The sequence below is a fragment of the Panthera onca genome, chromosome F1 (assembly GCF_046562875.1).
Source record: "Panthera onca isolate mPanOnc1 chromosome F1, mPanOnc1 haplotype 2, whole genome shotgun sequence".
NCBI classification, from domain to species: Eukaryota; Metazoa; Chordata; class Mammalia; order Carnivora; family Felidae; genus Panthera; species Panthera onca.
In genome coordinates this window covers 16,485,096-16,511,573 of record NC_138355.1, presented here as the reverse complement: position 1 = coordinate 16,511,573, position 26,478 = coordinate 16,485,096, and the positions used below count along the sequence as shown (strand labels likewise).

The following is a 26,478-nucleotide window of genomic DNA, read 5'->3' as shown; positions in this document are numbered from 1 at the left end:
ACTTTAATGTACCTGGAATTCCCACGGTCCCCACCATAGTTTGGACTCTGGAGCCAGTAGGAATTGAAATGGATGAGCACAAGCCAATGTTGTCCTAGCAGGCCCTGGCTCCGGATGAACTGGGTCTAAGAGATAAGGGATGTTATGCAGAATTTGGGACCTAAGGTTAGTCTTTGCTTACATTTTAACTTGATTAATGGTACAATCATGCTAAGAGAAAAACATTGCCTGGTGGGTGATATGCCCTTTAGACTCACACTTGACCCTGCAGAATAGAAATTAACTTAGTGAGTCACAGTGGCATCTTAACTGTTCATCAACTTTGCTCTTCAAAGGGAGAAAATAAGACAATCATGTCAATAGCTGCTATACCAAAGGTTTTGATCCATTTAACATTGTTTTTATTTATTTGTTTTTTTTAATGCTTATTTATTTTCGAGAGAGAGGGAGCAAGTAGGAGAGGGGCAGAGAGAGAGAGAGAGAACCCCAAGCAGCCTCTGTGCTGTCAGCACAGAGCCCAATGAGGGAATGTTGAACCCACAAACCATGAGATCATGACCTGAGCCGAAACCAAGAGTCAGACGCTTAGCTGACAGCCACTTGGGTGCCCTTCACATTATTATTTTTAAACCATACATCACCCACATTGTTAAATTCATTTTTAAAAGACTTTTTAAGTACAGATGATTGCCCAGACATTTGGGAAATGTAATAAACATCTGGGTAGATCATGACTTTTGGAGTCACAAGTCCTGGGTTTGAGTACTCTCTTTACCAGTTATTACCAGAATAATCTTGGGAAAATTATATAACTTTTTAAAGCTTCAGCTTATTCAATTAAAATAAACATAATAATACCTAGCTCAGATGGTTGTGGTGGGGATTAGATGGGATAATCCACGCAGAGATTTTTTTACATAGTAAACACTGAGTGGCTGCAATGAAGGTGATAACGATGTCATTGGCAGGACAGATAAGGTGTCTTGGTTATTGACTTGTGGTATTGAAATGACTCCCACAGGCACAGAGAGTAAATGTCAGGACAGATCGGTAAGATTGAAGCAGGGGGAAGGTTCTGGAAGAATAAATCTTCTTGATTTTCATTATGGTATAACCACACCCTTCAGCTCTGTGTCTAGACGGCCTTGTGTATCACCCAGTCTGTTGCTGGCTCATTAGGCTTACCCTTTACCTTGCTTCTGGCGAAAGACTTGGCACGGAGACAGCACTGTTAGCTGTGTGGAGTTCAGCTGCCTTCCTGCAGCTATGAGGACAATATTTGAATCACTTCAAAGCTTAGTTTTTACCCAGAAAGGGAGCCCTCAAAAGTAGTATTAGTTCAAGCATGTTTTTAAAAACCAGAGTATCTTTGATGTCAAGTTAGGGACACCTTGAGAACTAGGGCCACAATTAGTGTCCCAAACCCCAGTACTTAGGCATTTACCTCCCGCCCCCCCCGCAAAGTTTAGTTAAATTCGAGTTAACTAACATATAGTGTAATGTTGGTTTCAGGAGTAGAATTTAGTGATTCATCACTCATATGTAACACCCATCATAACAAGTGCCCTCCTTAATACCCATCACCCATTTAGCCCATCCCCCTCCCACCTCTCTCCATCAATCCTCGGTTTGTTCTCTATTTTTAAGAGTCTCTTATGGTTTGCTTCCCTCTCTCCCTGCCCCTTCTCATATGTTCGTCTGTTTTGTTTCCCAAATTTCACATTTGAGTGAAATCATATTTGTCTAGCTCCATCCGCATCATTCACAATGGCAAGATTTCATTCTTTTTTTAAAAAAAAATGTTTATTCACTTTTGAGGGAGGAGGGGGAGAAGGGGCAGATAGAGGGGGACAGAGGATCCAAAGCAAGCTCTGTGCCGACAGCAGAAAGAGCAAGGCAGGGCTTGAACTCATGAACTGTGAGATCATGACCTGAGTTGAAGTCAGATGCTTCACCAACTGAGCCATCCAGATGCCCGAAGATTTCACTCTGTTTAATGGCTGAGTAATATTTCATTGGATATATATACCACATCTTCTTTATCCGCTCATCAGTTGATGGACACTTGGCGTAGGCACTTACCTTGATTATGTTCATGCATCTTTGGCACACGCCTAGTAGGTCACTAGGCCTTACCAGGCATGCTGCTGACGTAAGTAGAAACAAAGAACTTAAAACGTTGCTTGAGCCTAAACATGATCATTGATCAGATCATCTCATTTTTCTTAATTAGCAAGAGACTTGTAGTAATTAAAAATGAGAAGAGTGGCTTTCAGTGACACCTTTACTTTCTGCTATTTTTAGGGCTTATTGTAAATTAGCTGTGCTTGAGGCCATGGAATGGAGAAAGCTATCCAGGCCCTTTTTGAGCCCTAGGAAGCCAGATTGGTAGACAATCATGCTTTTTAGGAAATATTTTGGACTTTCTGCCTTCTGGGTGCATGGTAGGATAGAACTTCTTGGTCTCTTGGTCTCTTGGCTGGGAACATGTCACTAGTTCTGGTTGGTGAAATGTGGGCCAAAGTAACATATGTCCTTTCTGGGCTCAGAGCTGTTAATTGCCAGCGTAAGACCAGAGAGCACTTTCTTTTTCTTCGCGGTGGCTATAGCTACTTTCAGACTTTCAACCAGGCTGTTCCATTAGCCTGGATGCCTGAGTGACTCTGATGAGCAGAGCCTAGCCTCCAGTGGATACATAACGTGAAAGAGGAAGGATCTTTGTCTTATTTCAAGGTTTTGAGCTTTGGGGATTGGTTGTTAGTGCACCATACCTGGCTTCTATTGATGGATGCACTAGAATGATGTTTCTGGCTCCTTCACTGTATTTGTAAATTATCTTCTGAAGTCTCCCCACCCTCCCTCCCCCACCCTGCTCTGATGCAGAGCGGAGTTGAAAGAGAGTGTAGAATTTACTTAGCTTTAGTAAATTAGACCCACCCAGTGCAATTTTTTTCTTTTTCCCTCTAAAAATTAAAGACAGCCACAAGTCCCTACCCCTCAGCTCTCCCACTCCCCCAGAAGAAAGCATCAAGAGGATCCACAGGTGCCTTTCTTGATGGTGATTGATTGATTGGTTGATTGATATTCCTAAGAGTGGGTAACTCCCTAAGTCCCTTTCACATTGAGGTTGTTCTTTTTCTTTTTGTGAGAACACAGACTAGTAGTACTGAAAGGGCAGGTGGAGAGGGTACCGTGCCTACTGAAGGTCAAATATTTTACTTGGAATGGGTCTGCCAACAGTGGTGAATCAGTGACTAGTCTTGTTGCTTTTGGGTTTGTTTTTTTTTCCTCTACTCAGAGTCCCCCTTAAAATTTGTGACTGGTTTAGTGGTCACAAACTCCTTTAGTTTTTTCTTTTTCTTTCTTTTCTTTTCTTTTCTTTTTTTTTTTTTTTTTGGTCTGGGAAACTCTTTCTCTCTCTATTCTGAATGACAGCTTTTCTGGATAAAGAATTACTGGCTGCACATTTTTCCCATTCACCACATTGAATATTCCTGCCATTCCTTTCTTGCCTGCCAAGTTTCTGTGGACAGATCTGCAGTGAACCTGATCTGTCTTCCCTTGTAGGTTAAGGACTATTTTCCCTTGCTGCTTTCAGGATTCTTTCCTTGTCTGTGTATTTCGTGAATGTGATTAGGATATGCCTTGGTGATGGTTAGGTTTTGTTGACTTTCATGGGAGTTCTCTCTGCTTCTTGGATTTTGATGTCTGTGTCCTTTCCCAGATTAGGAAAGTTGTAGTGATAATTTGTTTGAATAAACCTTCTGCCCCCTTTTCTCTCTCTTCATCTTCTGGGACTCCTATGATACAAATGTTATTCCATTTAACAAGTTGCCGAGTTCCCTAAGTCTGCATTCATGGTCCATTACCTTTATTTTCTTCTTCTTTTCAGCTTCAGTATTTTCCATAATTTTATCTTCTATGTCACTGATTCACTCCTCTGTTTTATCCCTCGTCATTTTTATGGCCTCCTTATGGGTTTGCATTTTCAGTTATAGCATTTTTAATTTCAGCCTGACTAGATTTTAGTTCTTTTATCTCTGAAGAGAGGGATTCTCTAGTGTCTTCTATGCTTTTCTCAAGCCCAGTGAATCCTTATAATCATTATTTTAAATTATAGTTCAGACATCTTATATCTGTATAGGTTAAATCTCTGGACATGAGATCTATTTCCTGTTCTTTCTTTTGGGGTGAATTTTCCATCTCATCATTTTGTCTAGGAAAAAAATAAGGGAAGAAAACAAAAACAAAACAAAACAAACAAAAAAAACCAAAGAAAAAAACAAGGAAAAAAAATTAAAAAAACCCCAAAACTAGATCCTGGCTGTGTTTTGGGTCTGCTTTTTAAAACAATCTATATTGCCCCCCCAACCACCCAAAAGCAAGGCGGAGTCCCAGGAGTGACAGTATGGACTGAGGATCCCCTGGGTCACAAGAAGAATGGGTGGCTCCAAAATGCTGCACTGTTTATTATAGATAAATAAAATGAAATGAAATGAAAACAAACAAAAAATTTAAAAATATATATATAAATAAAAATTAAAATAATAATAAATAAGGAATAGAAAAGAATAAGAAAATAAGTGAAAAAAATAAAATAAAGAATGTAAGTAAAAAGGAAGTGAGATCCTATTTCCCCTAGAGCTGAAGCTTGCAGCACTCTATGATCAGTAGACTTGGTGTGAGTGAGTTGTTTGTGTTGGTCTTCTGGGGGAGGGGAACGCTGGGCTCATTCTCCTGCTGTCTTGTTCAGTGGAAATTCACCTCCAGGGCACACGGTGGGTGAGGCTTGGTGTAGGTAGCTTAGGCCTCCACTAGGTGGTGCTGATTTGCTCCTTGAAGACTTTCAGCGCTGATGGGTGGGATGAATATGGTGGTGCCACATTCTTTAGCTCTGGAGCTGAAAGTTCGTGCCCCCCACTCTTTGGGGTAACCCTCACAGAAGAGCAATCAGTCACCCCTCTTGTGTCCCTGGTTTCTGTCAGGACCCTGCGTTCACCCTGCCTGTGTCCGAGCTTCTTTAATCGCAGGCGTGTGACTGAGTTTCAAAACTCCAAATTTTAGAAACTTTTGCAGCCTGGACCGGTGCTGTTCCTCTGCGGGAGGGTCTTGCCATACTTGTGCAACAGCACAAGTGTTTGCCAGCCCGTGCTAGGAGAGTGATCACATGATCATGCAGTGGTTCAGAGTTTATAGCGAAGTAGAGCAGAAAGCTGGCACCCTGGCTCACTGCCCTCAGCCAGAGACCCTGCTCTTGTGCCTGGGAACAGTGCAGCATGTTGGAGCCACCCATTCTTCTTGCGACCCAGGGGATCCTCAGTCCATACTGTCACTCCTGGGACTCTGCCTTGCTTTGCCACCTGAGTACCTTTAAGTCAGGCACGTCCCATGGTAGCGGACTTCTAAAGACTCAGATTTTGTGCCCTGCTGCTTATAATACTTTGTGGTAGTCTCCATGAGCAGGGCTCCCTCCCCACTGGTGTACCCACAGTTGTATCTCCCCTGAGTCAACGCTCAGCACTTCCTGCCTTCTGAAAGGTGGTGGCTTTTCTACTTGTAGACTCTCAGTTTTTGTTCTCTCAGACGTCTGATTGATTTCTTGGGTGTTCAGCATGCTTTGATAACTATCTAGCTATGTTAGAGGGATGAACCAAGCTTAGGGTCCCTCTATTTCTCTGCCTCTGAATTCCTCCTCCAGGAATCTGCACTTCTAGAAGATCCCTGAGATAGTCTGTGGGTTGTAGTTTGGAACAAACTATCCTAGGTGGTTTGTCTGGGATAGTTTCCTGTTTCAGGGTATATAGAGGCAGAAGAATAAACTTGGATGAGTCTTCCTTAGTGAATCTCAGACTCTGGAAATGAACTATTTATGTTTTTAAAAAGATTTCAGAATATTTGGAAAGATTTCAAGAGATCATCCTCTTTCTAAAACTTTCAAGGTTATACATTTAATAATAATTTTGTCCTAATGGAGCTATTTTCCCCACTGATTCAGTATCAACCTGACACTTGTTTCTCAATTTGTTCCACTGTAAAAGTAGGATAATAACCATAGTTACTTCCCTGGTAGTGGTAATGATGAATGAAGCAAGTTATGAAAAATAATTGGGACGACAAAGAAATTGGCAAACTTTCTCCCTAAAGGGCCAGATAGTCAAAAAATTTTAGGCTTTGTGAGTCCTACTGTTTCTATCACAGCTGCTCAACTCTGCCATTGTAGCTTGCAAGCGGCCACAGACCGTCAATGTATGTTGTGACTGTGTTCCAATAAAACTTTATTTATAGAAATAGGTAGTACACTGGATTTAACCTACAGGAAGTAGTTCACCTTCTCTTGCTATACAAGATTGATAAATTCTATTATTATTATTAACGATGTAAAGGCTTGCAAATAATCTTTAATAATTAGCAAAATAATCAGTTTTTAATCAAGAAGTATACATACCATCTGCAATTTTTTCAAAGGAAACTGCTTATAGGAGCAATGAAAACAAATGTTGCATTTAAATGGTGGTGTTATTTCAATGGACTCTAAAGAAATAAAGTTTCCACTGATAGCGATTGTCATTACATTGCTCTAGGCACTTCAGAAACAAATCCAGGCCCAAGTAAAGAACAGTGTCCACGAAGGCTTTGGAAAAGTAAGAGGAGACATTTGTCTAAATCTCTAATCTCTGACCTTTTCCCTCTTCAGAAGGCCTTGGTCTGGGTTTAGGGCATAGTTTATCTCCCAAAGCACACTTCATGGAAAGAATGGCTGTAGTGGACAGATAAATTGGATGTTTATTATGTTGCTCAAAGCTTACTGACATTGAATTCTTGTGTCTTTTTTTAGATTTCAGTTCCAAGAAAATGTGTCTCCTAAAAAACTGGTATGCTTCCTTTCATCAGATGACGGAGATTACATATTGTTTTGCCTTTGCCTTGATTATAAAGTTAGAGCTATATACAAGGCTCAATCATTATAATGCTTTTCATCTACTTGGAACATATACTTCTTCCTTGGTGCTTATTTTTTCAAAATGTCAGTGGCTATTTGAAATGTTCTTGTATAGGTGTCTCACACTGTTAATCCCTTCAAATGCTTTTTAGATCTAGCTGGACTATAAACCAAATATTATGAATCAATTAATTGGGGGTGCCTGGATAGTTTGGTTGGTTGAATATCTGACTCTTGATTTCAGCTCAGGTCGTGATCTCACAGTCGTGCGATCAAGCCCCACATTGGACTCCACGCCAAGTGTGGAGCTTGCTTAGGATTCTCTCTCCCCTTGTTCCTCTACTCCTCTTCCCCACTCATGTACTCTCTCTCTCTCACTCAAAAAAAAAATTAATTGATCATATTTGCAAGAAGAGTGCTATTATCTGTGTTAAGTTCCTCCCAAAGCAACATATATATGATTATAAAGAAAATAAACTGTTAATAAGTACTTGATCAATAATAAGGGCTTTTGTCAATAAGTAGATTCTGCAGAAAGGTTATGATCTGCAGTTCTAGAGTCAAGCAAAACTGGGTTCAAATCCCAGCTCCACGACAAGACCAGCTGTATGGTCTTGGGCATGTTACCCAAATGCTCTGAGTCTCAGTTCCATCATCTGACAAGTGGGTATGATAGCCACACCCATCTAACAAAATTATCACAAGAATTAAATGAAGTCAATACTATACTGTGCACTTAGCACAATGTCTGGTCAACGGTAAGTACTAAATATGTATATAGCTATTATGGCATGTTTATTTTTATTTTTACAGTGGTTTTATGTCAAAGTATCAGAAATGTGGCTATTGGCTCAGCTTTCAACATGAGGTGCTAGAAGTCTGTCACATCATTGCCATCGTTTTTTGAGTCTATCCTCTCATTGTTATCTCCAGGATTTTTGAGCAATGCCCCACTAAGCAAATGGAGCATGACGTAACACCCAAGGACTTTGTTACCAAATACAGTCTGGGTAAGGGGACCATTAAGAGCATCACGCAGGGGATTAGATATTTACTCACTGTTGAAATTTTCCAATGTTTTAAGCCATGGGGCCTGCTTTTCATTCTGTGCATTTCTATTTATTTCCACACAACTCTGTTATGTAAGGGCTGGCAGCACTATGTACATGGCCATGTTATTTGTCCCTTTGGAGAATCTGGCGAACTTGAGGAAAGGTTGGAATGGCCGAGAAATTTCATGACGCCATTTTGGTGTTTTACACGGACCTAATTCTGCTAATTCTCTACAACCACCTCTCTGTTCCTATCAGCTCTGAAACATAGAATCTAGATTTAATATTTTTTTCTTTTAGCCTTTTTTGTTTTTAAAGAGGAGTTGACTGACACTAAAGTCAAAAGCCTTACTCTGACAGATTAGAACTGAAGCTGGAAAAAAAAGGCCACAGAAATAGCAAGAAGCCCCAGGATTTTCAACAGGAAGGAAACTAGGAGAGTAGATGAGGTTGTTAGTGCCCGTGTCTTCAAAGGCTTCAGTATCCTCTTTTTCTGAGTGACAATGGCACTTCTGGCTCCCTTCCACTGCCCAGGCCCAGTGAGCCGGTACTGGTAGGAGTTGCAGGGTCCGAAATAGAGCTTCACGGCCAGTTTGGGATCTTTTAGCAGGAGAGACAGGAGGTCTGGCTTCGCACCTATCTCTGAAGCGAGCTCGTCCAAGTAGTCGATGTAATCGGTCTGCAGTGTCTGACTCTGACTCTTTCCAAACCTTAATGAAGAACGTAGAGAGGGCAGATTCACAAAATGTTATAAGTCACATAAGAACAGTAGGTGTTCGAGGGCTGTTGAAAGAAAGAAGGGCTGAGTGAATGAATAAATGAGTTTTGAATAAATCGCCAGTGGAAGGTGTGAGCTTATCTCATTAGAAGGCCCAGATCTCAGATTGAGAGGAGGCCGTGAAAGAAATAGTCATGAATTCATGGCAGTTCTGGGAATGTGACAAGGTTTAAAACCAGGATTATTACTTGGTATTTAGTGAGTAGCTTCAATTCTCCAGGCAAGTGCAAATTAATCAAGATTGCTGCAAAGGTTCATGAGCGAATGCAGATGAAAGCCGAGCTCAGTGTCTTGCACAGAAAAGATACTTAATATTTGCCTGCTAAATTATGAAAGTACTTGGCACTGTGGCTGGAACGTAATAGATGCTTAGTAAATGTTAGATTAATTAGAATTTAACCATGAGAAAACCCCTATATATGAGACCCCCAAGTCAACTGTCCAAGGGTACTTGATCACTACTGAACCCCATTCTACTGTATCACAAAGTATGCTTCTTTGAACTTTCGCTTCACATCAACTCCTTTTATAATTTAGTTTGATAGGACATCCCCCAGCTATCCTTCCAGAGACACTCAGGCCATTGTCACCATCACTGCCCCATCCAATTTCCTCTCTAACCACAGAGAGTGGGCAGCCTGAGAAGATATGGAATTGAACACAGGCATCACACAAAGCCGGATAAAATTAAGTCCAGGAAAAATGTCCTGATTTGGTAACACTTGTAGCTTTACGTAGTTGGTTCTTAAACTAATATGTATAAGAATCACCCAGGGAGAACATAAAAATACAGGTTTCCAGTCTCATCTGGAGGTTCTGATTCAGTTGGTCTGGGTTGTGACCCAGGAAATGTTTAAGAAACAGCTAGGTGGTTCTTGTGGGTAGTCAGATCACTATACTTTGAGAAACACTGCCCTGTGTAAAGAATTAGAAAAAAAATTCTTACAGATCTATTCTTTTTTCATTCCTCTTGATAGTGTCCGCCATCATAGTCTTCTCTGAGGGCAAGGTACACAAGCCTAGAAATAAAAGGCTGGTTTGAGTAGTGGATTTGGTTCAGTATCCTTGCTTTATCTAGTACTTGATTCCCACCATTAAACTCTGGCCCCTGTGACGCCAGTCAGGGCTGCTGTGTTGTTGAACTTTGGGGTGTGCTGCTCTTCTTGGGTTCTAGGTGATGTTGCCCATAAGGGGAGCATGGGCTACTGTGTGAACTCTGAGGTGGAGGGAGTAAGAGAAGTGGCTGGAGAAGGAAGGTGAGCCTGAAGAGCTGGAAGCCACACCAGGTGGCTTGAGCTGTATCCTGAAGGTGATAGGAAGCCATGGGAGGATTTTCTGCAGGTGGCGACAAGATCAGATTTGCCTTTTGGAAAGATCCTTCTAGCTGCCGAATTTTGGAAAATGGGCTCCAGGGAAGTGAGTTTAGTGGCAGCGAGACCAGTTAAGAGGCTGTTGAAGTAAGCCTGGTGGAGGTAAGGTCGAGCAGTGGGGACAGAGAAAGTAGATTGATGTAGGAGTCATCACTACGTGTTTGTGATTACATCTCTGTCCACGGGTGTTCTCGGGCATGTTGAAATGCTCAGTCTCCCCCGGATATGGCTGGTCATCAGACATACCAGAGTCAACGAGTCCATAACCAAGCGCGTCATTAAAGCCCTCCTGGTCAGACTTACGTCTTCTTCCACACGTCCTCTCTCTTCCCTTCTTCTTCTTCTGTCCTCTCTATTCATAGCCCTGCTGTCCCCCCAGTTCCCATACTGGAGATCTGAAAGTCATCTGTGATTCCTGTATCTCTCTCTGATTTTCTACATTCAGCTGATCATTATGTCCTGCGGATTTTATCCCTAATTATTTCCCACATTTCTATCACCTTCACTACTTTCTCTCTGCCTGGCTCAGCTGCATCGTGTTTCAGTAGAGACTTGCAGACCAGCCTTCTCACTGGTCTCCAAGACCTCATTCTTTTCTCCTTTCAAATCTATGTTCCACACTAATGCTGAACTAATCTATTGAAAATGTAAATCTGATAATGTCTCTTCTTTGCTCATAACCTCTCATTGGGTCCTCTGGCTGCAAAGCTTTCTAAAATGGAGATCCTAGGTCCTCAAGCCAGACTTAATCAGGGTCCCTAAGGGTCCACCAGATGATTTTTATGTGTAGCCAGATTTGGAAAGCGCTGACCTAAGTTTTGTATTGTAACCTTCTTAGCATGCCTTACAAAGGCTCCTGTGTCCTGGCCCCTTCTCCAGAAAGAATAATCTCTCACCCCTCTCTGCCTCATGGGTCAGGTTCTGGGAACAACAGACAGCTTGTAATTCTCCACATCCATCATGCCTCTGTGCTTTGGCTCAAGTGATTCCCTTTTCTGCACCTGAGAAACCTGGTCATCTAGGAAGTTTTCCTTGACCACATGCCCTCCTTTACCCCACTCTGCTGCTGCTAAGCATCCTTTCTCTTCTTCCTATACCCTCCATGCATTCTTCTACCAAAGCATTTTTCTTAGTATGTGGAAATGATCTGTTTAAATTTCTCTCTAGTGTTGCCTGGGTGGGTCAATTGAGCATCTGACTCTTGATTTCGGCTCAGTCATGATCCCAGGATCATGGGATCAATGGGCTTCATGCCGAGCACTGAGCCTGCTTAAGATTCTCTCTCCCACTGCCCCTCTCCCCCACTTGTGTGTGCTCTCTCTCTCTCAAATAAAAAGAAAAAAATTCTCTCTATTCCACCAGGTTCCAGCACAAGGCTAGGTATTCAATGAGTTTTGGTTGAGCTGAATTTGAACCCTGGGGTCAGGGAGGAATGCAAAAGGCTGTACAGATACTTAGAAAACTTTCAATAGCTGTATGACTTTGTAAGGACCTATGAGGTTGAGTTTCTTAACATATTAAGGGCTGGGGCACCTGGGTGGCTCAGTTGGTTGAGCTTCTGACTTCGGTTCAGGTCATGATCTCACGGTTTGTGGTTCGAGCCCCACGTCAGGCTCTGTGCTGACAGCTCAGAGCCTGGAGCCTGCTTTAGATTCTGTGTCTCCCTCTCTCTCTGCCCCTCCCCTGCTCACACTCTGTCTCAGTCTCTCTCTCAAAAATAAATAAACATTAAAAAAATTAAAAAAAACATACTAAGGGTTAATTTGGAGTTAATGCAGAAAGGCCCTGGGTCTCTGGATTTGCATGTATTCAGAGGAATTTATAAACATCATCTAGGTAAAACTGGGAGTCATAGATCTTTTTTTTTCTCAACTATTCTCTCATGATTCCAGGAAAGGATAGTATGTACTTAGCTTTATGACAATTGAAATTCTATGAACTTTCTAATATTTTAAAAGGATGATTGCAGATATTTAGTATTATTTTATCTCTGTATTTGCTACTTTGAAAATTCTCCACTAACTTTTTAGGATGTTAATCTCACGAGAGCAGCCCAAGTTTGGCCACATTCTTACTGGCAACCTCTGTGTCTAAACTTACTATTGAGCAAGCTCCATCAGGTGTAAAACCCTTAGCCCCTCATTTGGCCCCTCACGTACCTTTGAAAACTCTGGTTGCCCAACGAGCTTGAAGTTCAACAGTTGGGAAAATGGAGCCTAGGGGCTGGATGAAACCAATGCATGCCAGAGTTGACTTCTCCAGGTGAGGAGGGAACATGTACTTATACAGTGAGACCGTATTATCCTTTACTTTAACAACCGACTCTTCCAGGAAGGGAAAAGAGAAAGTATATCCCGTTGCAAAGACAATGACATCAATATCCTCCTCCACTGTTCCATCTTCAAAGATGGCGGAAGTTTCTGTGAGCTCTATCACTCTTGATTTCACCTTGATGGCTCCATAGAGTATACGACTTGGAAGATCATCATTTACTACAGGTTCTTTCATGAGATGTCTGAAACACCCAGAAGAAAATACTTAGAAGGAACATTTAATAAGGAGTCCTGGAACTCTTGATATTTTATGGGGTTGGGCTCTTTGAATGAGGTTTCTCAGATATCCACAAAACTTTCTTTCTTTCTTTCTTTTTTTTTTTAAAGAGAGAGAGAGAGGAGGGGGAGGGGCAGAGGGAGAGGAAGTGAAAGAATCTGAAGCAGGCGCCACACCCAGCACAGAACCCTATGTGGGTTTGGATCTCACAACTGTGAGATCACCATATGAGCCAAAATCAAGAGTGAGACGCTCAACTGACTGGGCCACCCAGGTGCCCCTATCCATAAATCTTTCTAACTTAACTAGTTGGTCTACCCCGGACCTTACTATCTTGATGACTTTATTCTTATATCACAAATCTCTCCCTCAACAAAGAAGGGAAGGCATGTAAGTGATGTGGGTAAAAGGCATTTCAAAAGAGGAGGCATTCCCAAGGACTTAACCAAAATACCAGGGTCAGTCCCTGAATATTCCAGTCATGATTATCCCATTGATATTTTCACTATTGTTTTATGTTATCTGCCTTTAATTATCATGCTGCTCCATTTAATCTCTATCTGATCATAAAGTAAGAAAGGAGAATTTAGTTAAATCCCCATTCGTTTTGAAACTTTATTAAGGGATTAGTATTGCAATTAATGTATAAACTGAAGTTTGGGAATATTTGTTCATCCCAAATATCCACAGAGTCTCTGTATGTGATAGCATGGGTGATAAAGTCTGGTTGTATTTCCGGAATTCCTTTTTGTAGATTTGAGAAACATTTTTTTAATATAAGAAAATACATGCTACATGTATTAGATATCAGAGCTGAGCAGTCATATGGTGTTTGTTAAAAGATTCCGAAGCTCTTGTGTTTTGTGTATATGTATATATTTTTACGTAAGCTTCACACCCAGCATGGAGCCTAATGCAGGGCTCGAACTCACAACCCTGAGATTAAAATCAGAGCTGAGATCAAGAGCTGGATGTGGGGCACCTGGGTGACTCAGTCGGTTGTGAGTTCGAGCCCCATGGCAGGCTCTCTGCTGTTAGCACAGAACCTGCTTCATATCCTCTGTCCCCCTCCCTATTTGCCCCTCCCCTTCTTATACTCTCTCTCTGTCTCTCTCAAATAAATAAACTTAAAAAAAAAAAAAAGAATTGGATGCTTAACCAACAGAGCCACCCAGGCACCCTCTGTTTTTGTATTTTTTTTAAAGGGAAGGAGCCCGCTATCACTAAAGAAAAACAAACATTCATAATGTTTGCTTGTGTTTATAAGATCAGCGATACATAACTTCGAGCTCAATAGAGATTTATTTTTTGGCAAAGAGATAGTGAATATGTTCTCAAAAGCCACTCATAGGAAGAACCCTTATGGTGTACAGAGTTAGCAAAGCATTAGTTCACATGGAGAATTTGGGACACATGTCCCACTACACCCTTCTGAAAGGAAGGTCACAATCTCTTAGAGAAGCCTTTTCCAAGGCAACTGATGGGATGGGAGAAGATATTTGCAAATGACATATCAGATAAAGTGTTAGTATCCAAAATCTACAAAGAACTTATCAAACTTAACAGCCAAAAAACCAAATAATCCAGTGAAGAAATGGGCAGAAGGCACAGATACTTTTCCAAAGAAGACATCCAAATGGCTAACAAACACATGAGAAGATGTTCAACATCACTCATCATCAGAGAAATACAAATCAAAACCATGATGAGATACCACCTCACACCTGTCAGAATGGCTAAAATTAACAACTCAGGAAATGACAGATGTTGCCAAGGATGTGGAGAAAGAGGAACCCTTTTGCACTGCTGGTGGGAATGCAAACTGGTGCAGCCACTCTGGAAAACAGTTTGGAGGTTCCTCAAAAGATTAAAAATAGAACTACCCTATGATCCAACAATTGAACTGCTAGGTATTTATCCAAAGGATACAAAAACATTGATTCAAAGGGGCACATGCACCACAATGTTTATAGCAGTGCTATCAACAATAGCCAAATTATGGAAGGAGCCCAAATGTCCATTGACTTATGAATGGATAAGGAAGATGTGGTATATATACAGAATGGAATATTACTCAACAATCAGAAAGAATGAAATCTTGCCATTTGCAACAATGTGGATGGAACTAGAATGTATTATGCTAAGTGAAATAAGTCAGCCAGAGAAGGAAAAATATCATATGATTTTACTTATATGCGGAATTTAAGAAAGAAAATAGATGAACATAGGGGAAGGGAAAGAAAAGATAAAAACAGAGAGGGAGGCAAACCATGAGAGACTCTTAGATACAGAGACCAAAGGGAGGATTGCTGTAGGAACGGTGGGTGGGTGGGAGGATGGGCTCAATGGGAGATGGGCATTAAGGAGGGCACTTGTTGGGATGAGCACTGGGTGTTACATGTAAGAGGTGAATCACTAAAGTTTACTCCTGAAAACAAAAAAAGAAAAAAAAAAGGTAATTAAGGTAAAATGAGATCATAAGGGTGGGGCCCTGATCCAATAGGATTAGAGACCTCATAAGAAGAGGCATTAAAGAACCAGCTCTCTTTCTCTCCCCCTCACTTGAGCACACAGTGAGGAGGCAGCTGTCTGCCAGACAGGAAGAATGCTCTCACCAGAAACCGAATCTGCTGGCACCTTGATCTTAGACTTCCCAGCCTCCAGTACTATGAGAAATAAATGTCTGTGGTTCAGACCAAACCAACCAATCAAACAAAAGCCAACAAACAACAACAACAACAACAAAAGCAGCCTTTTCCAATGTTGGACAGCTCTGGGTATTAGGAAGTTCTTCCCATGATCCTAGTTCTGCTTTCTGAAGCAGCTCTTAATATTTCCTTTTCTTTTTTTAATTTATTATCCAAGTATAATTAACATACAGTGTTATATTAGTTTCAGATGTGTAATATAGCGATTCAACAATTGTACACATTTCTCAGTGCTCATCAAGATAAGTGTACTCTTAATCTCTTTGGTCTATTACATCCATCCCACCACTCACCTCCCCTCTGGCAACCACCAGTTGTTCTCTGTATTCAAGAGTCTATTTTTTTTTTTTGTTTTGTTTTTATTTCTTAAATTCCACACCTGGGTGAAATCGTATGGTATTTTTCTTTCTCTGACTAACTTATTTCATTTAGCATTATAGTCTCTAGGTCCATCCATGCTGTTGCAAATGCCCAGATTTCATTCTTTTTTATGGCCGAGTAATCCAATTAAAAATTGGCAGAAGACCCGAAAAGATGTTTTTCCAAAAAAAGACATAGATGGCCAACAGCTGCATGAAAAGATGCTCAACATCACTAATCATAAGACAAATTAGAACCTCAGTGAGGTATCATTTTATACCTGTCAGAATGACTAAAATAAAAAACACAAGAAATACTAAGTGTTGGCGAGAATGTGGAGAAAAAGGAACCCTAGTACAGTGTTGGTGGGAATGCAAATTGGTGCAGCCATGGTGGAAAACAGTATGGAATTTCCTCAAAAAATTAAAAATAAAATTACCATGTGATCCAGTAATTCCACTACTGGGTATTTACCCAAAGAAAATGAAAACACTAATTTGAAAAAAAATATATGGACCCAATGTTCATTGCAGTATTATTCACAATAGCCAAAATATGGAAGCAACCTAATTGTCCATTGACAGATGAATGGATACAAAAGATGTGGTGTACGTACGCAACGGAATATTACTCAACCATAAAAAAGTTCATAATATTTTCTATTTCATCTCTTTAAGTATTTACTTTTTAAAAGGTATGCAGCACAAATTTGGAATTCAAATCCTGGCATGTCTATAATACCCATACTGTTAGGTTGTAGTTTGAAATGCCGTGTTAGCAATTTGGCTCTTTACCAAGAGGCACCTCTAACACCCTTGCTTTATCAATGAGTATAACATGAAAAAGCAAAATGCCTTTACTTGTTTTGAGGCTGAAGGCCATAATTTGCATGGTCGAACCACCGATTCATCTGCTGTTCCATCATCCATTTTCGAATTATTTTGAATCGTGACAGGACATTTCGGAACATGGAAATAAACCGGGTGTGCAACACCATGTCCCAGGGATAGCCATCTTCGGAGATACGGCTCATGACCCAGGAACCGTGTCTGGTGCTGATAAAAACCTGGTAAGCAAAACGGAATGCTGTTGAAATCAGGGCATTGTCCCTTGTGGGAGGAATCTACTGTGTAGGTGATATATCACATATATGGCTCAGAGAAGAAGACTTACTCTGGGTTACATGGCTGATTAATGGCAGGGCTGGGAGGTAAACCTTGGCTTCCTGACTACCAGGTTTTTTTTTTTTATGATACCGCACTGTAGGAACCAACTAACCAACTAATCAGTGAGTAATGGAGCTTTTTGGTTATGTGGCTGGGGTTTTCCAATATGTCCCTCCTCCCTTCCTCCATGGTACAAGATAAGCAGAGAGCATCCCACCTGAGCAGCCTTCTTACTCAGCTCAACGGCAATATCTGAGGCCGAGTTTCCTAGTCCGATCACCAGGATGTGTTTCCCCTCAAATCCCTCTGGGTGCTTGTACTGGCGGCTATGGAAATACTGGCCTTTGAACTTCTCAATACCTTCAGGGGAAGAAGAGAGAAATCCATGAACCACGTACATTTCAGTAAAAGTGCATTTTCAGCTTTTCTTTTCTGGGGTCAGTTATTTATTTTACCTCTTCCCCTCTTAGGGGGGTTGCAATGGCAAGACCGATTGGCAGACTCAAAGAATTAAGTATAGAAGAAATGCTAGCATATGGCACAGGACCAAAAGAGCTGATTTCAGAGGCTGCGGCTTATATATTTATTAGAGAATAAACAAATGGCTTCAATGAATACAGCAGAGTCAGATGCTGTCTTCTCACTACCCATTATCCTATTTTTTTTAAGTTTATTTTTTTATTTTTGAGAGGGAGAGAGAGAGAAAGAGAGAGCAGGGTAGGGGCAGAGAGAGGGTGACAGAGAATCCCAAGCAGGCTTCGCACTGTCAGTGCAGTCTGATGCAGGGCTCAAATCCATGAACAGTGAGATCATGACCTGAGTCAGAGTCAGACGCTCAATCGACTGAGCCATCCCTATCCTATTTTGGATTGTATAGTGATACTTTAATACCACTTAACACATGTATTCTTTTAAATGTTATTTGACATATTATGAAGTGCTATTATTGTAGTTGTGTAATAATTAGAATAATATTTATCATTCTTATTTTGCAAAAGCAAACAAAAACGAAAATAAACTAAAAACAGGCACCTAGAAATTGAAGGATGCTTCCTACATTGCGGTAAGTCAGTAGCTCACTGGACAAACCTTTTTGAAGACAAGCCTCTCTCTGTCTTTCCCAGGAAAATATGACTTTATTAAAGTATCTGTCTTTGATCATGGGTTGCTTGAAAGAACCTTTAGATCATTAGTTTTCAAAGTGTGGTCCTTTGGCCAGCGTCATTAGCTGGAACCTGGAAACTTGTTGGAAATGCAAATTCTCAGCCTCATGACACCTTATCTACTGAGTTGGAAATACCAGAGGTAGAGCCTAGCAAGTTGTGGTTTTAAAAGCCCACCAGGTGATTCTGTTTGCTTTGGGGTAGAAGATCTTATGCTTGGCTTGGCTGTATATTAAAATCACTTGAGCAACCCTTAATTGATCTAGGCCTACCTTATATCATTTGAACTTTTGGGGGTCATTAGGATGTTAGAAACTCCACAGGTGGTTTGAGTGTGAGGTCTGGACTGTGAACCACTGTATTAGACATTCCCCTGAGGGCCTTGAGAAGGAAGTATGCTCTCTGAGAGAAGGGCCTGTGAGGTACCAGGAGAGATGGATGTGGGGTTCCATTGGCTACATCCCTCTCCTTCACTCTCTCTGTGTCCATCAGTGTCCTGTAGGAGCACTTATTGCCAGGACATCTCCTCAATGTCCCTGTCTGTAGGCATGGCTCTGAGGAAAAGTCTCCAAGGATATAACAGAGTCACAGGGCTTGGTAGGCTAGATAAAGGCCAAGGTAGGCACATGGATATAAGGGCCTTGCCAATGGAGAACCAATTTGGGTGAAAGTTCTCTGAAATCCCAGGGAAGATTTAGTGACTTTGGAGGAAGTTGGCCGAAGTCCCTGTGTCATGAAGACCCAAAGAGGTCAATGGGAACAAAGATGGCGTGTGGAGCTTTTCATCTTTCTGGCTCTATCCAGATCTTAATATTATGTCCCGTTGCAGTAGCTAGTTTTGCCTGTCAATCCAATCTGCGTATAAAATACCTGGACGCTGTAGGGCAGCCAAATTCGTCACCTCGAAATGAGCCTCCTTGGCATGTGAATTATTTTAAGCTAGTAATTTTTAAGGCACAGAAGGCTCCTTAAAACAGAAAAACCTTTGACTTCCCCCAACTGCCTAAAAGAATTTAGACAGAGGACCTGCTCCTGGGAGGGAGCTGTCACTGTCGATAACTACAGTATAATATGAACTAGGGGAGGTAGACAGGGAGGAACTTAGCAAAGTCTGTTTGTTAAACTTCCTCTCTGTGTCCCATTGTTTCTGGATGGGCCATCAAACAGAAGGCTTTTTCACCTTCCTGTGAACTGACTTCCTTCCCTTTGAAGTCCTTAATCCGTGCCCCCTTCTCTTTAGCTCAGAATGGCACACAAGCCTCAATTGCCTGACTGCCTGCCTGTGGGCCTCATATTCTTACGGAGTCTCTATATGCATAATTAAATTAAACTTTTTCCTCTTAGTCTGTCTTGTCAATTTAACTCGGAGACTAGCCAAAAGAATGTGGAAGGGTCGAGGAAAATGTTTCCTCCCCAGCAAGACCTACTCCAAAAAGCTGGGAATCCCCGCAGGCCTCACCTGGAAAGGAGTCCAGTGGGATGTGAGGGAGGATGTGATGGCCACTGCAAACCATAACCGCGTCAAAGACAGCGCTTTGCTTCTTGCCGTTGCTCTCAGTAACAACCTCCCATTGGCCAGAGGATGAGAAATCTGGGTGTTTTCTCACACTGAGGACGGTTGTCTTGAACGAACACAGAGAAGGCATCATTGAGCGTTCCTCTGGCATAACAGGGGCTTCATTCAGTAGTACCCTGGGAGTGGGGATGGGTAGACTCCATCTCGGTTCCATTCGAATCCATTTCAACTCACTGAAGACAGAGACGGCGAAGCGTCCCCTTCTCATTCTTATTTGGCAGGGAGCTACCAAGGATATGGTACTTTGTGCAAGAGGCCTGACTCAGCAGTGAGAACCTGTCTGTTAAGGACTGAATAAGGACTTGAGAGAGACAGACAAGTTCTGGGCAAGATACAAAACACATGTTTATTATTCAAGTGATCGCACAGTCAGTATTGATTAAGAAACTTTTATGTGTCCACCTCTGTGCAGAATCTGTGCTAGAGAAGACATCTCGTGTGAAGCACTTTGCATGGTGCCTGGCACATTGTCAGCATCCCATGAATGGTAGCTGTTCATATTAATTATTTTTAAAACAGAGTACATCATGTTAGCAATATAGTTCATGATCTCATTTGAATGAAATAATTTATGTTCATTAATTTTTTAATAGGAAATCCTTTTTTTAAGTTTATTTTTGATAAGATTTATTATCTCGCAAAAATTATTTCATCCAAATGAGATCATGAACTATATTTCAGAGAGAGAGAGAATCCCTAGCAGGTTCTGCACTGTCGGCACAGAGCCTGATGTGGGGCTTGAACTTACAGGCCATGAGATCATGACCTGAGCTGACTCGTATTATAAAATCAAGAGTCAGATGCTTAACCCGACTGAGCCACTCAGTCACCCCCATTAATTTTTTTTTTTTTTTTAATGTAGCTCACTGGAGGTCTATGAATTTGTAAATGCACATAAAGGTTATACATCTTTGGTGTTTAAGAAACAATGTCAAGTGGAAACAAAGTTTTTCTTACTTCTAGAGTCCTGGCATGCTTCTCTTGCTTACAAGTATTTGAGTCCCATACACCTGCTTTTCAAATTTTCAGATATTTAAAAAAATGCTGGGTTGGCAATTTTTGAAGCTGTGCCAATTAGGAAAATATATAGACTATTAGTATAAAGTTTGCGAACGTATTATAAAATGTCTGGGCATTGTTGGCTATGAGAAAAGATTTCAGATTTGCAGTTTAGGGTAGTATATTAGCTAAAGCACTGTGGGTTATTGCTACTAAAAATGTGCTTTGGGAACTAACACCTTCAGTGCAACTCAGGAGGCTATTAGAAATGCAACAGAGCTTTTATAGATTGAGTGGAGCCCTAATATCTTATGACTTGTACCAAGAGACTAATAATGGAAATGAGTGTTCCTAACCCCTCTCTAATCTCCAGGAATCCAACAGCAGTAACGCAATAAACAAAAGAAACAGCTCCCTTGCAACTTTAACGTGACCTTTCAAAGAACACATAACACAAACGATATCATAAGAGGACAATATATCTGTTAAATAAATTGATAGTCAAATGGGCAAAGACCTATTAAAGCTTCTGGTACAAAAAAATCTGTTATTCATAGGATGGTTCTACCAGGCATTGGGGAAAACTACATCAGATACATTTTCATGGTAGTTACAAATATAGATTTCCACCACAATCAGCTACTATAAATTAATAGAATGCAAACCTGGAACAAAAATGAAGTTACTGAGAAAATGAGATTTTTTTTCTTGTGTTACAAGAAAATAAGCTCACTCACAGTTATTTATCCAGAGGTATAATTTAATTTTATTTCCTAAGCACAGTTACTAGTTTTCAGAGTGTAGGTTATTGATAAAAATCCAGCATGTATAGTGAGAATATTGTTCTTGTTGATTATTTGTTTTTGAGGGAGCACAGGAAAGGTGGTTCTAATTGTATCTAAAAATGATCCAACAAGCCTTATGTTGCCAGAGAATGTGCCATGCCTCCCCCCCACCAAAAAAAAAGACCAAAAATAGTTTCTACAGGCTTATGAAATGGAGAGCTGTGAGTTTATTTCTTATGTATTTCTCAGCAATTCCATTTCTACAGAGAAGATCCAAAAATGAAATAGCAGTTTGATTTTCTTCTTCTATTCTTTCAAGGGAAATGAGGCTAAGAGTCTGCAGGGGTTATAGATATTAGCTTAAGTGCAGTTTCATGGTCAATATCATCATTATTCAAATCCTTAGTTTTAACAGGTGATTTTCCTCTTCTGCTAATGTGCATGTAATCTATAATATCGGGGTTAGTGACACTACCTTTTGGGCTTTCTATCTTGCTCTTATCTTTCAGCAAAGAATTGGATTGAAATGTTTTGTTTTCTTCACTTTTTCTTAATTACCAGAGTAACTTCTCTATTTAAATGTGAGCTCAACCCATGTGGAGAAAACCATTCCCCCCAAAATACAATACCTGGAACTGAATATATTTTAGAAGATCAAACTCTCTGGCAAAAATCCTGAAATATTCCAGGAGCTTAGAATTGTGCAGGAAGTTTGGAAAGTCTTCAGGCATCGGAAAGTCACTGAAACAGGACGTTTCTTTGCTGGTGTTGCTGATGACAGATTGATAGATACTCGCTCGGCCATCTTCAACATTCTCCTAAAGAAGCAAATAAAAAAAAGTGATAATCATGTTGCGTTTAAAACGGTCTCTTGGTGTTTTACTCTTTTTCCGAGTCTAACCCTTGGGTTATGTGATCGTCTTTCACTGCTGTAGAGGGACTACAGTTACTGGGTGCTGAGGTGCAGCTTACATGTTCCATCATCCCGTGTGAGAGGGCCTCGTTGGGGCCCTCCAGTGTTGTTCACTGGAGGGGCTATTGCCACTGGTGGATAGGAAGTGGGGACAACCCTCGTTTTGGCACATTGCAGGATATGGGGCACCTCTCTACCTGCTTAATGCCAGCCATTGTGACAATTAGCCCCATTCCGGAACTCCCTCTGGAGAGCCTATCTCCACCTTCCACCTCTTTAGGACCCAACAAACTCTGGGATACTGGTGAGGAAGTATTCTGGAGAATTGTAACTAAAATGAATACTTCTGGGAGCAGGTAGTTTTCACATCTTAGTTTGAATGCCCCACCTTCATTTTACGCTTTATGGAAGCCAACCTTCCTCAAGTGCTAAAAGTGAACAGCATTAGCATCCATCACATCTTCGGCTTGAATCTAAATCTTAGCCACTATACTTTGGTAAAACCGCAGACAGCACATGCTATGGTTGAGTTTATAGTTTCCTCTAAGCGCTGTGCATACTGATAATGTTCTTTATGTTAAATTATGTAAGAGCGAAGTGTCCCTGAAATCGGCATGTTATCAAAGAGGCTTGCTCAAGAAAATTTAAAAGGTGCCACCCAGGAACTCCTCAGTTAATGCTTCTGCAGACTAAGGCATGATTCAGGCAAACAGTGGTTGTTATTATGATGCAACGTAATGAAATGGAAAAGTTGCAGGAACTCGTGAATTAATTGGAATAGGTTACTCAGTGATACAGAAACAGCACTCTGTCGTTTCCACAGAATAGTAAATAAAGGAAAGTAAATATTGAACTCTAATCCTGCCACCATAATAACTCAGTTGTGCATGTTTCTCTCTCATCATTATTCATGAAGAATTGTTACTTTCCTGCCAAACCTTTAGATCCAGCCTCCTTAAATCTTTGGCAGCACTGAAAGAGGCAGCCTGGACTAGCTGAAGGAATCTGGTTGTTGGAGTTAGACACGGCTTTGAATCCGTCTCTCTTTAGACTGTGTGGCCCGGACCAGTCAGTGCAGTGAGGTTCAGTCTTCTCATCTATAAAATGGGCAGCTACTGGATGCTCAACAGTGTTGTTATTGTCTGTGTTATTAAGGAAGCTACGAGCTTCAGCAAAGCTGTTGGTTAAAACTCCCCATTCACCGCAGTACATGAAAGGCACTGAGGGTAGCTTTTCTAGCAGCAAGATAACCGACACAGGCACACTCACCATCACACCTGAGTTTTCTGCACAAGAGGTTGGATTTGATTTCAAAGACTTAAAGAAGAAGAAACTGTGGGACCTTTCCTCTTTTATCAGCAAAGCTCTTTATATGCATTGGGCCTCACTGTGTCCTAATTTCAGGATTATCAGTACGAATATGAGTTACCAAAGCTAAAACAATGTTTGTGCTCAGATCATGTCATTTAGGAGTGGTATGTAGAATGCTTGCTAACTAAGTCTACGTTTTGAGGGTCCATCTCCCTCATGCATTCCTTCTATCTCTCCTCATCCATCCATCCATCCATCCATCCATCCATCCATCCATCCATCCACAATTCATGCCTACTATAGGTCAGGAGCCAAATGCCTTTTTGAATGTGAACAATGTGTTTACCTTTCCTAGTCTGGAATCAAGGCTCAGATTGTACCGTTATTTCAGTTTCAAATGGCTTGATAAAAGCTAGTCAGTTTAGGGTCAGCCAGCTTTCTAGGTGATTACAGCTTGGTGTGATGTTCACTGAATGTAAGTGCTTGAATGTCAAGGGAGTTTGCGTTAGAATATGAAGTGGTTTCTGCCTCATACACAAGGATACAACGACCCTGAACTCTGGATCAATAAATCATTTTAATTTTCAAACACTAGCTTCAAATTGTATATGACTAGGGTCAAACTGATATTTCTGGATGTTTCAGCGTGGTCAAGTACAATGTCCTTGGTAAGACTAAATGTCTGACTTTCTTATCCGGCCAAATTCTCAAACTTGGAAATGTAGTTGACCCTTGAACAACATAGGTTTGAACTGCATGGCTCCATTTATACATAGGTATTTTATAGTACAGTACTTATGATTTTCTTAATAATATTTTCTCTTCTTTAGCTTGCTTTAGTGTAAGGATATAGTATATAATACATACAACATACAAGATATGTGTTAATCGATTTATGTTATCAGTAAGGCTTCTGGTCAATAGTAGGCTATTAGTAGTTATGTTCTAGGGCAGCCAAAAAATTTGTTTTAAAGTTTATTTATTTATTTTAAGGGAGACTGTGTATACTGGAGGGGCAGAGAGAGGAGAGAAGGAGAATCCCAAGTAGGCTCTGCACTGTCAGTGCAAGGAGCCTGATGTGGGGCTTGAACTCAGGAACCCGTGAGATCATAAGCTGAGCCAAAGTCAAGAGTGGGATGCTTAACTGACTGAGCCACCTAGGTGCCTCAAAGGAGGAGCCAAAATTTATACACCGATTTTTGACTGTGTGGGAGCCAGTGCCCCAACCCCCATGATGTTCAAGGGTCAACTGTGTTTCGTGAAGCAAAGAGATACCAATTATTTTTTCCTCAAGATCAGATAATTTTATAAGTGGCACAGAGGAAATGTGAGAGCTCTGAAGTCAAACTGGATCGATGGCCTGATTCTACCACCTTTAATGGCTTTTTAGCCATGGGCAAGTTACGTAAGTCAGTTTCCTCACTTTCTCCTGTAAAATGGGGTTCATTAATAATTCCAACACCGATCAATTGTTATCAGGCTGAGATTAGGTAAAGTGCTTAGCACAATGCCTGTCTCTAACTAAGTGCCCAACACATGTCTGCCTCGATTGTTACTATTATAGGTCACGAGGATTAATCTTACTAAACTAGTCATAGTTTGACTAGTTTGACTCTTGAAAAAGCTAAACTAAGATTGTTATAGTGTAGCCAACATGCTGGTTTTTTCACGTGCCAATACAGTGGCTTTCAAATGTGGTTGGCTCCTCCGTCAGGTCAATTTTAAGGGGCTCTGGAGTCATGAGAAGGACTGCTTGTGATGTCTGAACCCCTACAGAAGTTTCAGAGCCAGGGCAAGACTCTCCTCTGGGAGTTCTACTGGTGTCAGCAATTGTCAGCAATCGATGATGACATCACAAGTTTTTCCCTGAAGATCAAGTAATAATCTTTATTATGGTTGATTGGTATACAGCTGTTAAAAAAAAGCTTTGTTTCTATGTTGGCTTCCTTCTGTGTTGGCTGAGGCAGATGTCTATGTGTTTAGACTAATCTGGGTAAAACCCTTTGCTGATGGTTGAGAAGGGAGAATGATTCTTATTAATAAACAAATAACATATCAAGTATGTCTCCTGTCCACAGGCCCTGAGCTTTGAGTTAGGGACTAAATGCAAACAGGACACAGAGTTTCTGTCTCCAGGGAGCTTGTTATTACATTGAATAAAAAGGCATTTGGTGGCACAAAAACAGACAATCAGATCAATGGAACAGAATAGAGAACCCAGAAATGGACCCACAAACGTATGGCCAACTAATAATCTTGGACAAAGCAGGAAAGAATATCCAGTGGAATAAAGACAGTCTCTTCAGCAAGTGGTGCTGGGAAAACTGGACAGCAACATGCAGAAAAATGAACCTGGACCACTTTCTTAAACCATACACAAAAATAAACTCAAAATGGATGAAAGACCTAAACATAAGACAGGAAGCCATCAAAATCCTGGAGGAGAAAGTGGCAAAAACCTCTTTGACCTCTGCCGCAGCAACTTCTTACTCAACACATCTCCAGAGGCAAGGGAAACAAAAGCAAAAATGAACTACGGGGACCTCATCAAAATAAAAAGCTTCTGCACAGTGAAGGAAACAATCAGCAAAACTAAAAGGCAACTGACGGAATGGGAGAAGATATTTGCAAACGACATATCAGATAAAGGGTTAGTATTCAAAATCAATAAAGAACTTATGAAACTCAACACCCAAAAAACAAATAATCCAGTGAAGAAATGGGCAAAGACATGAATAGACACTTCTCCAAAGAAGACATCCAGATGGCCAACTGACACATGAAAAGATGCTCAACTTCACTCATCA

At 40.9% G+C, this 26,478-nt stretch overlaps 1 protein-coding gene across 4 annotated transcripts in view; it reads right to left on the bottom strand.

Moving 5' to 3' along the window:
* Positions 1-3,342: 3,342 nt before the first annotated feature.
* FMO2 (flavin containing dimethylaniline monoxygenase 2) overlaps positions 3,343-26,478 on the bottom strand; it is a 33,466-nt gene continuing 10,330 nt past the window's right edge. For 3 of the 4 annotated variants that reach the window (XM_060643494.3, XM_060643495.3, XM_060643493.3), the window contains 7 exons: positions 22,077-22,265; positions 19,547-19,709; positions 17,142-17,284; positions 16,619-16,824; positions 12,300-12,655; positions 9,717-9,789; positions 3,343-8,702 (listed from right to left, as the gene is read on the bottom strand). In XM_060643494.3, coding sequence (XP_060499477.1) covers positions 8,354-8,702; positions 9,717-9,789; positions 12,300-12,655; positions 16,619-16,824; positions 17,142-17,284; positions 19,547-19,709; positions 22,077-22,265 — 1,479 coding nt within the window. In that variant the 3' untranslated portion in view covers positions 3,343-8,353. The other variant, XM_060643496.2, reaches the window with a different exon arrangement.